Source organism: Aedes albopictus, chromosome 3, assembly GCF_035046485.1.
Source record: "Aedes albopictus strain Foshan chromosome 3, AalbF5, whole genome shotgun sequence".
NCBI classification, from domain to species: Eukaryota; Metazoa; Arthropoda; class Insecta; order Diptera; family Culicidae; genus Aedes; species Aedes albopictus.
In genome coordinates this window covers 336,297,361-336,310,558 of record NC_085138.1, presented here as the reverse complement: position 1 = coordinate 336,310,558, position 13,198 = coordinate 336,297,361, and the positions used below count along the sequence as shown (strand labels likewise).

The window sequence follows — 13,198 nt, the reverse complement described above, 5'->3', positions numbered from 1 at the left end:
ATTAGTGTTTGAATCAAACGGAAATGTTAGTTGAAATAACCGACAATGTTAGTTGTTCTCTAGTAAGATTTCGTTTTGGATAAAAGCTGTACTGCCGTTATACACATAAGTGTCCCATGTTCTGTGGGCTTCCTAAGATACATGGAACAATTATGTGTATGACAACAGTAGCTTATTTGATAAAAATGCATCAATGTTCATTGTTATTGTTCTATGTATTTAATAGTTTTTTTTTTAAATGATTACAAATTGTATATATTTTACAGTTCTTCGATCAAATGTCGTTGAATTTATAGTAATTACAAACCCTGTAATAAGATTTTTCATTTACAATGTATAAACTGATTGGCATTGTATCGATGGTTTCTATATTACTGATCACTGTGATTGACGCTGTTGTTTCTACTTCAAAAGATTGTAGGTGATCAACAAAACCTTTAGCTTCATATCTCTCACACAGCATGAGTGGATCGTCATTTTTGCTCAAAAATATTTCAATTATTTTAACAATATCAACACTATCAGCATTTCTGACGCAAACAATCGTCCCTAATTTGTAAACCAAACCGCATTTCACAAACGATCGTATAAATTGAACGGAAGATATATCTACGTTAAGCAGCTCTGAATTGACATACAATGCGTGATCCAAATGAAATTGTCTTCTTTCAATTTGCGTTTTTTCATACGAGAGCAGAGAAGGCAAAAAGCTGTTACTGACACAATTATAAGCGAATTTGAAGTTAGCTTTGATGGCCAATGATAAACATGTGTTGATTCTATTGCTATTAATCTTACAGTAGGATTTCGATTCCCTATGCTTTGATTCAAACCGCATTGACCAATGTGATCGAAGGGCTCCTCCTTTTAGGATAGCAGTAGGGTAATGCACCATATTATGGTGCTTAGGTTTAAGAGTGTCATTGAACAATTTTACGTATTGATCATGATGGAAGTGGATAAGCTTTCGTAACTCCTTTATCAAAACATATGGGACTTCTCTTAACAGTACAATGTGCACAATTTGTACTAAACTGTTGGCAAGTTTCCATACTTTGTCGTTCTTAGGTACAAAAGGGCCAACAATCAACGGAAAAAGTGTTATTCAAATCTTCATCTCACTTGCTGTGCACTTAATTTTCTTCGTTTTAATCTGATACTCCGAAATATCATGGATAATATTGCCACACTGATAATCTTGTTTCATTATGTAGTTTTTGCTTTCATTAAAATCACTAATATTAAAGTATCGTTCGACGTAAATAAAATGATGCAAAATATGTTGGAGATCATATACACCAACTCCTTCGAAAATGTAATCCAAGCGAAAAACAATTTTATTAAATGAGTTAAAAGAATAACATACCTTCATTCAACTCCAGGTCCAGCAAAAGCAGAATTTCCTTGCCAGACTTGTCGGTCACATCAGTGGTTAAAATCGGTTTAACTTTTGAAACGAATTTGCTCCAATTATCGAAGAGAGCCGAGCTTTTGGACGCAAATTTCGCGTCGAAATCTATTTGGGTAGGTTGGTACCGTTCGGCGTTTCGTAGAGTAGGGTACTGATCCAAAATGGTTTCACACGATCGGCTCTCGAGTCTTGATACCTCCAACCCGCGATACGCACACGTGGCAATCCACCTCTGAAGAATAGCTGGCCATTCGTCTTCGTGATGTCTCATCCACACTTTGCTCTGTTGATATTCCATCCCTAGAAACAAAAAAAAAATAATTTGAAAGATGTGTTTTATATGATCGAAGATGGTTCTTACAATCATCATCGGAGAAAATGTTCGCAGCCGGTGTTGTACTATCACTGGTTTGTCTCGTTCCCCCTTGTTGCGCAGTGCCCTTGCGATAGTTGCAATTTCTATCGTATAGTGCTCCTTTAGGATGACGGCCAATCCGGGTTTTCTTGCTGCCGTCAACAGCAAACGTTGGCTGATACCACGAGTCCTGAATTAGAAGTAATATATGTGTTATTGAATTTTCTCATCAGTTTCAACCCCACGAAATTTGTGAATAAACCCCTTAACAAAATGAACTTAAGATTCCAGTACACAAGGTTAAATCTGGCGTTCGATTTGAATAGGTCGTATCTGCATAGGAATTATAGTAAAATTGAGACCTATTCAAACCGAACCATTCCTCATCATCACTCATCATCATGACCATCAAATGGAGAGTCACCTCATTCGAATCGACATTTCTCACCTCAGCTTTCTAGTTGAGCGGCCTCACGACATGCACTCGTAAAAAGAGTACAACTAAATATCAACATTAACAAATAACCAGCTACGGTGAAAGTAAAGGGTTCATTCCCATAATTCAAATTTTCGAAAATTTTAGACCTCCCCCCACATATCAAGTTTTGTATGGGAAATTTTGAATTGTTGTATGGAGCGTAACGCAATGGTAGACGCTCTCCCTGAAATAAAAATTATTCATTCTGTATAGAATTACATATAAATACATACCTTCGGCTCCGAGGGAAACAAGTTGCTTAGCTCACACGCTCTAAAAAGCAGATCGTCGTGTGTGAGTTTCCCGAACGAATCTTTGAACTCATCAATTACAATGTGCGTAATTATGCGTTTTTGTGCTTTGGTCAGGACTTTCGTGCTATTGAATTCTTCAATAATTTGCTTGCCACGAGTAGACTTCTGCAACAGGAATGTCGCCGTTAGCTCATCTCGTTTGGTAACCGAGCGAGGGCTCTGACAGCTCTGACTCTGGATGTTAGTTTCCAGAGGAGCCAGTGGGGTCGAAACGGGTGGTAGCTTATGAAAGTACACAATTAAAAGTACATGATTTACCAATTCAGACTGATGCGTTCTTTCATTTGACTTCTAAGCGATATCGTGTTAGAGAACGTTCATACATTACGCCACACTTTAAGGAGGGAGAGAAGGTTTAGCAGTATGATGTAGTGGGTACCTAGAGTGTATCGTAATTAATGAGCGTTTCTCTTTATGTATACTTGACTTTCAGACTTTCAGAACTTGGCTGGTTCGTCTCTTGAAATTTCCAGTCTTCTGGTATGCATTCTAGAGACTATAGGAAATATTTTAAATTATTTATGAACATCAGCACCATATTTTAAAAAAATAATAAAAAAAAATTACTGAGAATCCCTTAAGCTTACCAAACATTTCCAGTGATCTGCTAATATTCTAAAAATTATAGAAAATATTCTCAATCGTTTATAGAAATCAGAAGCATCACTGAATATTTTTAAATAATTCCTGAGAATCTACAGATTCTCAGTTGCATTACGGAATATTTTTAAATAACTCCTTAGAATCCCTAAAGATTCTCAGAAATTTCCAGCTTTCTGGGATGTATTCTAGAAACTTTAGGAAATATTCTAAATCATTTACAGAGATCAATAGCATTATGGAATATTTTCAAATAACTCCTGAGAATCCCTTAAGATTAAAAAAAAATAATCAATATAATTACGAAATATTTTTAAAGAATTCCTGAGAATCTCTAAAGATTCTCAGAAGTTTCCAGTCTTCTGGGATGTATTCTATAAAATATAGGAGAAAATACAAATCATTTACAGATACAGTAGCATTACGGAATATTTTTATATAATTCCTGAGAATCTCTAGATTCTCAGATATTTCCAGTCTTCTGGAATACATTCTAGAAACTAGAAGAAATATTTTAGATCATTTATAACATTTAATAGCATTACGGAATATTTTTAAATAATTCCTGAGAATCCTCCTGAGATTCTCGGAAATTCACAATATTTTAAGATGTATTCTAACAACTATAACATATAAACTAAATCATTTTCATAGACAGCAGCATTATGGAATATTTTTTAATAAGTCCTGTGAATCCATTAAGATTCTAAGAAATTCCCAGTCTTCTGGGATGTATTCTATAAACTAATAGCTGTCCCGGCCAACGTTGTGGCTGTGGTGTTTTGACAACTTTTGGGTTCATTGCAGCACGGCACTCTAGATCGGTTTTATTGCGATCGTGTTGATTTTCTTCTCAGCTCCTGCAAATATCGGATGTTTCACATTTTCTCTCTATTTAAATTGATTTTCATAACTTTTTATACAGCCACCGTAAATACAAATCAATCCATGTAAGAGTCATCATGATCGGTCACCCGTTCTTGAGTTTTGTTGCCTCAAAGGGACTTCAAACTCATTTTTATATATATATATATAGATACAAATCATTTACAGAGACAGTAGCATTACGAAATATTTTTAAATAATTCCTGAGAATCCCTAAAGGGTATCAGAAATTCCCAGTCTTCTGGAATGTATTCTAGAAACTAGAGGAAATATTCCAGATCATTTATAACAATCAATAGCATTACGGAATATTTTTAAATAATTCCTGAGAATCTCTAAAGATTCTCAGAAATTCCCAATCTTTTAAGATGTATTCTAATAACTTTAAAATATAAAGGGCCTGTCCATAAACTACGTAGACTCTATGGGGGGAGGGGGGGGGGGTGTGTTAGGGGGGTTTGGCCAAAGTCTACGGTCCATACAAATTTCAAAAATTGTGTATGAACAAAAGTCTACGAGGGGGTAGGGGGGTGGGGGGGGGTCTGAGATGACCGAAAAAAAAGTCTACGTAGTTTATGGACAGCGCCAAACTAAATCATTTACATAGCCAGTAGCATTACGGAATATCTTTTAATAATTCCTGTGAATCCATTAAGATTCTCAGAAATTCCCAGTCTTCTGGCATGCATTCTAGAGACTATAGGAAATATTTTAAATTATTTATGAACATCAGTACCATATTTTAATTTTTTTTTTAAATAATTCCTGAGAATCGCTTAAGCTTACCAAACATTTCCAGTGATCTGCTAAATATTCTAAAAATTATAGAAAATATTCTCAATCATTTATAGAAATCAGAAGCATCACTGAATATTTTTAAATAATTCCTGAGAATTCCTAAAGATTCTCAGAAATTTCCAGTCTTCTGGGATGTGTTATAGAAACTATAGGATATATTCTGAATCATTTACAGAGACAGTAGCATTACGGAATATTTTTGAATAACTCCTGAGAATTTCTACAGATTCTCAGTTGCATTACGGAATATTTTTAAATAATTCCTTAGAATCCTTAAAGATTCTCAGAAATTTCCAGCCTTCTGGGATGTATTCAAGAAACTAGGAAATATTGTTAATCATTTACAGAGATCAATAGCATTACGGAATATTTTTAAATAATTCCTGAGAATCCCTTAAGATTCTCAGAAAATCCCAGTATTCTGAGATGTGTTCAAGTAACTATTGGAAATTTTCTAGATTATTTAAAATAATCAATAGCATTACGAAATATTTTTAAATATTTCCTGAGAATTTCTAAAGATTATCAGGTATTCCCAATCTTCTGGGATGTATTCTAGAAACTATAGGAAATATTCCAGATCTTTTATAACAATCAATAGCATTACGGAATATTTTTAAATAATACCTGAGAATTTCTAAAGATTATCAGAAATTCCTAATCTTCTAAGATGTATTCTAACAACTATAATATATAAACTAAATCATTTACATAGAAAGTAGCATAACGGATCTTTTATAACAATCAATAGCCTTACGGAATATTTTTTAATAATTCCAGTAAATCCATTAAGATTCTCAGAAATTCCCAGCTCTCTGGGATGTATTCTATAAACTATAGGAGAAAATACAAATCATTTACAGAGACAGTAGCATTACGGAATATTTTTGTATAATTCCTGAGAATTTCTAAAGATTATCAGAATTTCCCAATCTTTTAAGATGTATTCTAACAACTATAAGATATAAACTAAATCATTTACATAGACAGTAGCATTACGGAATATTTTTTAATAATTCCAGTGAATCCATCAAGATTCTCAGAAATTTCCAGTCTTTCTGGGATGTATTCTATAAACTATAGGAGAAAATGCAAATCATTTACAGAGACAGTAGCATTACGGAATATTTTTGTATAATTCCTGAGAATCTCTAGACTCTCAGATATTTCCAGTCTTCTGGAATATATTCTAGAAAGTAGAGGAAATATTTTATATCATTTATAACATTCAATAGCATTACGGAATATTTTTAAATGATTCCTGAGAATCCCCACAGATTATCAGGTATTCCCAGTCTTCTGGGATGTATTCTAGAAACTATAGGAATATTCCAGATCTTTTATAACAATCAACAGCATTACGGAATATTTTTAAATAATTCCTGAGAATTTCTAAAGATCATCAGAAATTCCCAATCTTTTAAGATGTATTCTAACAACTATAAGATATAAACTATATCATTTACATAGACAGTAGCATTACGGAATATATTTTAATAATTCCAGTGAATCCATTAAGATTCTCAGAAATTCCCAGCCTTCTGGGATGTATTCTATAAACTTTAGGAAATATTCTTAATCATTTACAGAGATAAATAGCATTACGGAATATTTTTAAATAATTCCTGAGAATCCCTTAAGATTCTCAGAAAATCTCAGTATTCTGAGATGTGTTCAAGAAACTATTGGAAATTTTCTAGATTATTTAAAATAATCAATAGCATTACGAAATATTTTTAAATATTTCCTGAGAATTTCTAAAGATTATCAGAAATTCCTAATCTTTTAAGATGTATTCTAACAACTATAATATATAAATTAAATCATTTACATAGACAGTAGCATTACGGAATATTTTTTAATAATTCCAGTCAATCCATTAATATTCTCAGAAATTCCCAGCTCTCTTGGATGTATTCTATAAACTATAGGAGAAAATACAAATCATTTACAGAGACAGTAGCATTACGAATTTTTTTGTATAATTCCTGAGAATTTCTAAAGATTATCAGAAATTCCCAATCTTTTAAGATGTATTCTAACAACTATAATATATAAACTAAATCATTTACATAGACAGTAGCATTACGGAATATATTTTAATAATTCCAGTGAATCCATTAAGATTCTCAGAAATTCCCAGCCTTCTGGAATACATTCTAGAAAAAACTAGAGGAAATATTTTAGATCATTTATAACATTCAATAGCATTACGAAATATTTTTAAATAATTCCTGATAATTTCTAAAGGTTATCAGAAATTCTCAGTCTTCTGGGATGTATTCTAGAAACTAGAGGAAATATTCCAGATCATTTATAACAATCAATAGCATTACGGAATATTTTTAAATAATTCTTGAGAATCTCTAAAGATTCTCAAAAATTCCCTTTTTTTAAGATGTATTCTAACAACTTGAAGATACTAGCTGTCCCGGCAAACGTTGTCTTGCCACACTGTGGTGGTTTGACAACTGTTGAGCTCATAACGTCACCGCACTCTAGATTAGTTTCATTTCGTACGTGTTGATTTTCTTCCCAGCTAACGAAAATCAGTACTTTATCAATTTTCACCCTTTTCTAGTTGATTTTCGTAGCTTTTTGTACATATAAACACAGTCAACACGAATAAGAACCGGATCGTGCAAGAATCAAGCTGATCGGTTCATCCGTTCTTGAGTTTTGTTGCCTCAAAGGGACTTCAAACTCATTTTTATACATATAGAAGATAGAAGATAAACTAAATCATTTACATAGACAGTAGCATTACGAAAAATTTTATAATAATTCCTGTGAATCCATTAAGATTCTCAGAAATTTCCAGTCTTCTGGCATGCATTCTAGAACCTATAGAAAATATTTTAAATTATTTATAAACATCAGTACCGCAATAAAAAAAATATTTAAATCATTCCTGAGAATCCCTTAAGCTTACCAAACATTTCCAGTGATCTGCTAAATATTCTAAAAATTATAGAAAACTAGCTGTCCCGGCAAACTTTGTCTTGCCAAGCTTGTGGTGGTTTGACAGCTTTTGAGCTTATTTAAGCACCGCACTCTAGATTGGTTTCATTTCGATCGCGTTGATTTTCTTCCCGGCTCTTGAAAAAGCAGCACTTTATCAATGGTCTTACTTTTTAAGTTGTTTTTTATAACTTTTTCTACTTATAAACACAGCCACAATGAAAACGAATCGAACCATGCAAGGGTCATCCCGATCGGTTCAGCCATTCGTTAGTTGTATTGCCTCAAAGGAACTTCAAACTCATTTTTATATATATAGATATTCTCAATCATTTATAGAAATCAGAAGCATCACTGAATATTTTTAAATAATTCCTGAGAATCCCTAAAGATTCTCAGAAATTTCCAGCCTTAAGCCTTTACCTACCTTAAGCCTTTACCAAAAGTATGTAAATTCGTTGCTGAGGTTTAGACAGATTTGTTGGTTCACTAAGTCCTCCCAAATTGCAGAGTGATGCTAAAGTTATCGATCTTTGATACTGACCACTTTTACCAAAAATATCCAAATTTGTCTCAGAGGTTTAGACAGATTTGTTTGTTCACCAAGTCCTCCCAGATTGCATAGTGATGCAAAAATTATCAGTCTTTGATACTGACCACTTTTACCAAAAATATTCAAATTTGTCTCAGAGGTTTAGACAGATTTGTTGGTTCACCCAGTCCTCCCAGATTGCATGGTGATGCAAAAATCATCAGTCTTTGATACTGACCACCTTTACCAAAAATGTTTAAATTCGTTGCAAAGTTTTAGACAGATTTGCTGGTTCACTAAGTTCCCCCGAATTGCATAGTGATGCAAAAATTATCAGTCTTTGATACTGATCACTTTTACCAAAAATATCCAAATTTGTCTCAAAGGTTTAGACAGATTTGTTGGTACACCCAGTCCTCCCAGATTACATGGTGATGCAAAAATTATCGGTCTTTTATACTGACCACCTTTACCAAAAATGTTTAAATTCGTTGCAAAGTTTTAGACAGATTTGCTGGTTCACTAAGTTCCCCCAAATTGCATAGTGATGCAAAAATTATCAGTCTTTGACACTGACCACCCTCATCAAAAATATCTAAAGGAGACTGGGCAAAAATGTATGGAGTCTGGGCCCGGAATGTACACCAATGACCCATAGCTCTTTCGAAAGGTCTAATTGAGACAAGAAAAAGTTGCTATGGGGCCAAAAATATTCATCATGGGAGAAAAAAGTTATTTGACATTGTATGGGACGGATTTTAGTTGTTTTTGTTGTAATTATTTGCATTATTTTTTATTAGCAATTAATCTCAAATAAACCAAATGTATCATCTGTCAGTCAATAATAAGTCATTCTATTACAAAAAGCAGTTAATAATGATTTCAGGAACAAGCCAGTGCATAGAAAAGGTTGGGGTTTCTGAAAGTTTTTTTTTTTGGAGAAGGTGGAGGAGCACGTAGTGTATTAATCTATGTAATAATACTATTATAGTGGAATGGTATAACCAAAGGTATTATACCTAAAAACCCTTCCCTTGAGCAAGTGATTGTGAAATGTTCAGATTCTAATGTTGAAACACAGTGAAACATGTCAAAATATAAGGGGAGTATGAAAAAAATCGCTTTGATTAGAGTCAAGCTTTATTCGACCAACCGGGATGTCGCAAGGGTTGTGAGGCAAGGATGTACTATCACCGCAACGGTTCCTTATCGTAATCAACGAGATATTTGTGGGAGCATTTGACCGTGCATCGAATTATAGGCTACATTAGCAGCCCATCACTATGGAGCATCTGAACGATTTCCATTTAGCTAATGATGTAGCCCTACTAGACCAATGGAGCATTGTCAAGCAAAGTAAGCTCAATGACCTACCCGGGTAGAGGTAAAATACTGACGATCAAAACATGATATTGGTTTGATTGATATAAGAGATAAAAGATCTGAAAATAATATCTGAAAAGTGTTCCTGGAACATCTGAACAATATCAAAATTTGATATTTCAAAATCATACGAATAGCTCGCTGCTATTGGTTAGATCTTACAAAATCTAAATATGATTTGATGATGATGTTCCAGGAGTAAATTTTTGATTTTATTTTTAGATCTTTTATCTCTTATGTCAATCAAACCCATATCACTTTTTGATCTCCATATCAAAATATGCTATTATTGAGCTCTTTTCATCTACCTGGGTAGCCGAACGTTTCTTTGCGGCAGGTCTAACTATTAATGTCAGCAAGACCAAATCATTAGATGTCAACACGGACTACCCCTCCAACTTAACAGTAGCTGGAAGAGTAGAAGAGATGGTCAAAAACTTTTAATGTCTTGAATATCTTGGAATTAAGGAATAAATAATCAAAGTGGTGAAGAAGGTGCTGTGGGGTACCTATGCAACGCAACCGTCACAGTAGCTTGTCCCTCACGTGTCAATGCATGGCGTGGTGGACGTTTTTCCACTACCACTCGTGGGATTGCAAACTGAGAACAACAATAATCAAAAATCAGTTAGTAGCGGTAGTGGCGAGCCCCAGACAACCAGTTGGCACGTATAATAAAGTTTATGACCGTGTTGTACGTACTTTTATGCAGTTAAGCTACATCGCATACGATGCAGCAAAAGTGCCTTATGTGTTCAAAAGTGGAGCCAATATACGCGCATTGGCGGTGCAACAATAACGCCATGAGACTTGAAGCTACATCTTATGTGAAGTACGGTGTGCCTTATTGCGACGTAACATAACACCGTATGCGACCTTATAATATTCGAAAAAAAAATAATTATTGTCATCTCAGTGTCAAACTAATGACCTTTGAATTGTTGAGCCCCACTTTACGTGCGTGTTCGCCAGACTATCTGGAGATAAAACTGACTAAGGGCCGATTTCTTCACCTCGGCTTAACCGGTAAGCCAGGCTTACCTATATAGTTAAACCTGGTTTAAGGACATACTTGTTAGAATCCCAAAATGGCCGCCACAATGGCCGACTTTGGCACCTACTCACGATTTCGAGGGCACAATTCTCTTCGTAAACAAAACCAGCACACCTGATCTTCTCATTTTAAGCTTATTACAAGTGAGCAAGAACAGAATAATAAAATGCTTTGTTGTGTAAAGCTTGCTTCTTGAGATTTGTGCGTTTGAAGTTTTGATGCACTGTTGAAGCGGGATGTCAAGACGTTTGTCCTTAACGCTTAAGCCAGGGTCAAGAAATCGACCCTAAGCGTGATTTTCCGCACTGTTTCTACTTATCCTTTCTGGCTAGCGTCATCTATTGTTAATTATCAGAGCCACAAAACAAAACTAATGAGTTTATAGCCATAACGATGACTATTCACTGTTTTGTAGTTATTTGGCACTGCATGGACAGTCCAACAGCACCTCTCAATATTTCAATGTTTTCACATATCAAATCGCATTATGTCAACGTAAACGTTTTTAGATTATGCGAGTTGTTATGCACCCTTTAACGAGTTTATTTTTTTTTATTCATGCGATTTCATTCGTACACCAATGCGAAATACCTGGCATATGACAAGTATCAAGAGAAGTCGTATATGTAATCATCGCAGTTTAGCTATTAAGCGAATTTATTTGATACGTTGCGAGTTCGTTCGCACACTTTTGAGAAATATAGAAAAAATATAAAAGTTTTTTTGTAATCTTATGCGACTTTTCCAGATACATCGCAAAAAGTACAAAAATAACATCATATGCGATGAAAGTTATTCCTCCGCCATACATATATGCGATAGATGCTTAAAATAGTACTTTTTACGGTGTACTGCATGCATCCTTATGCGACTCCTGGTTGTCTGGGGTTTAACCTCTTCGCAAGAAGCGGGTAAGCTAGGTAATTCTTTAAGCAGTGTAGGGACAGTTTGAGGTAGCTGTGTGCAAAGTGCCAGTATAGGGAACCCTATTTTCTTCCTGACTAGCATGGCGGGAGAGGTCATGAATGAATCATGGTTGATGAAGGCCAGAAAAAATAGGGATGAGTAGAGTACAGAAAAATGGAGCTAGCTGCGCAGCCGACAGGAGAGGTGCTACCAGACGGCGTTCGTAAGGCCGGTTCTTAACCCGGAGAGTGAAGAGCAGTAATACTTGCAAGATTGGAAGAGTGGGCCTTGATCGGCCGGCTCGTCCCAGATCGAAGGGAGCAGGGGCTTGCTACTATGTATAGGTCCTCAGCGACCACAGATTAGGGCGGGTAAGGAGGATAACGCTTTCTGGACCTTGTGGACAGGCAGAAGAAGAAAAGAAAGAAGAATGAGGAACATGAGCTTAGGAACGCTAAGACAAGAATAAGTATAAGGGCAGATGCCAAGGGCAAGAAGGAAGACATCCTCGTCATCCAGACAAACGAGTCTAAGCACTAAGAGATTTTGAAGGCGATGATAAGCAATGCCAAGTTCACGGACTCTGAGGCCGCCGCACTCGAAAAAAAAATATCCTCGTGCTAAAGCACGACAAAATCTGCAAAGGCGCGGCCTATAAGTACTCATTGACATGGATGAATCTTTATAGTCAATAATCGTCTCTTTTCCGGCTAAAGGCATTTCAGTACCGACATTCGCCATTAGCCAAAGCCTTTACCAGAGTCTGACCAAGCTGGTTCGTGAAACGGCATCCCCTTTACACATCACCTGTCACCCGGTCTTTGCCCATTCTGCTCAGCGGTCATACAGTCCAGTAACTGAGTGAACTGTTCCAACACCCGTTGTTCATATGGCCGATCCAGTTGCCGATATCGGTGGGTATTCGGTATGGGTGGTCCGTTATGACGGTGATATCCATCTCCCACTGAGCGACTGTCTGAATCAGCAGTTGCTGGTTTGCGTCACAGTACTTACAAACAAAGCTCTTTTGAAGACTAGGACCGCTGTACATGTTGTTCGCGTATTTCCCGCAACAAATCAAGCACTTGGGATGGTTTGACCTGCCTTGCGCCTTATGATATTCGTCCCCACATCGCCTACAAAGCTTGCTATTGTGCCTCTCGATATCAGTGATATCATATCACAATTAATCGCCAGTTTATTCAAACACTAACAGCTGTCCCTAAGAAACCCTTGTTCCCTTCAGTCTTATCCAATGCTAGATTCAAGCTTCTATCTTTAAATTCTATTATTTTTTCTAGTTCCCTTGAAATCACCACTTCCTCCACCATTTTCCTCCACTTTCCAGAATACCCAGTTTTTTTTAAGTTTCTTGAGGTTTTACTCAATTTCTCTAGGATGCATCTGCTACTTCCCAGCATCTTGCTCCATAAATCGCCAGCTTTTTTTAATCCCGTTTTATTTTTGGAATAGCCCTAGGTATTTCTCTCGGTATCCGAATCTTCTTAGATCCATTATATG

The 13,198-nt window shown here is 35.6% G+C and overlaps 1 protein-coding gene across 1 annotated transcript; it reads right to left on the bottom strand.

The window, feature by feature from the left end:
• Window positions 1-1,338: 1,338 nt before the first annotated feature.
• Window positions 1,339-12,728, bottom strand: LOC134290854 (uncharacterized). Its single transcript, XM_062858068.1, has 4 exons — window positions 12,525-12,728; window positions 2,478-2,849; window positions 1,773-1,956; window positions 1,339-1,711 (listed from the first exon to the last, which is right to left on the bottom strand). Exons 1-4 carry the CDS (start codon window positions 12,726-12,728, stop codon window positions 1,350-1,352), a joined length of 1,122 nt encoding a protein of 373 aa, XP_062714052.1. The 3' UTR covers window positions 1,339-1,349.
• Between the last annotated feature and the right edge of the window lie 470 nt (window positions 12,729-13,198).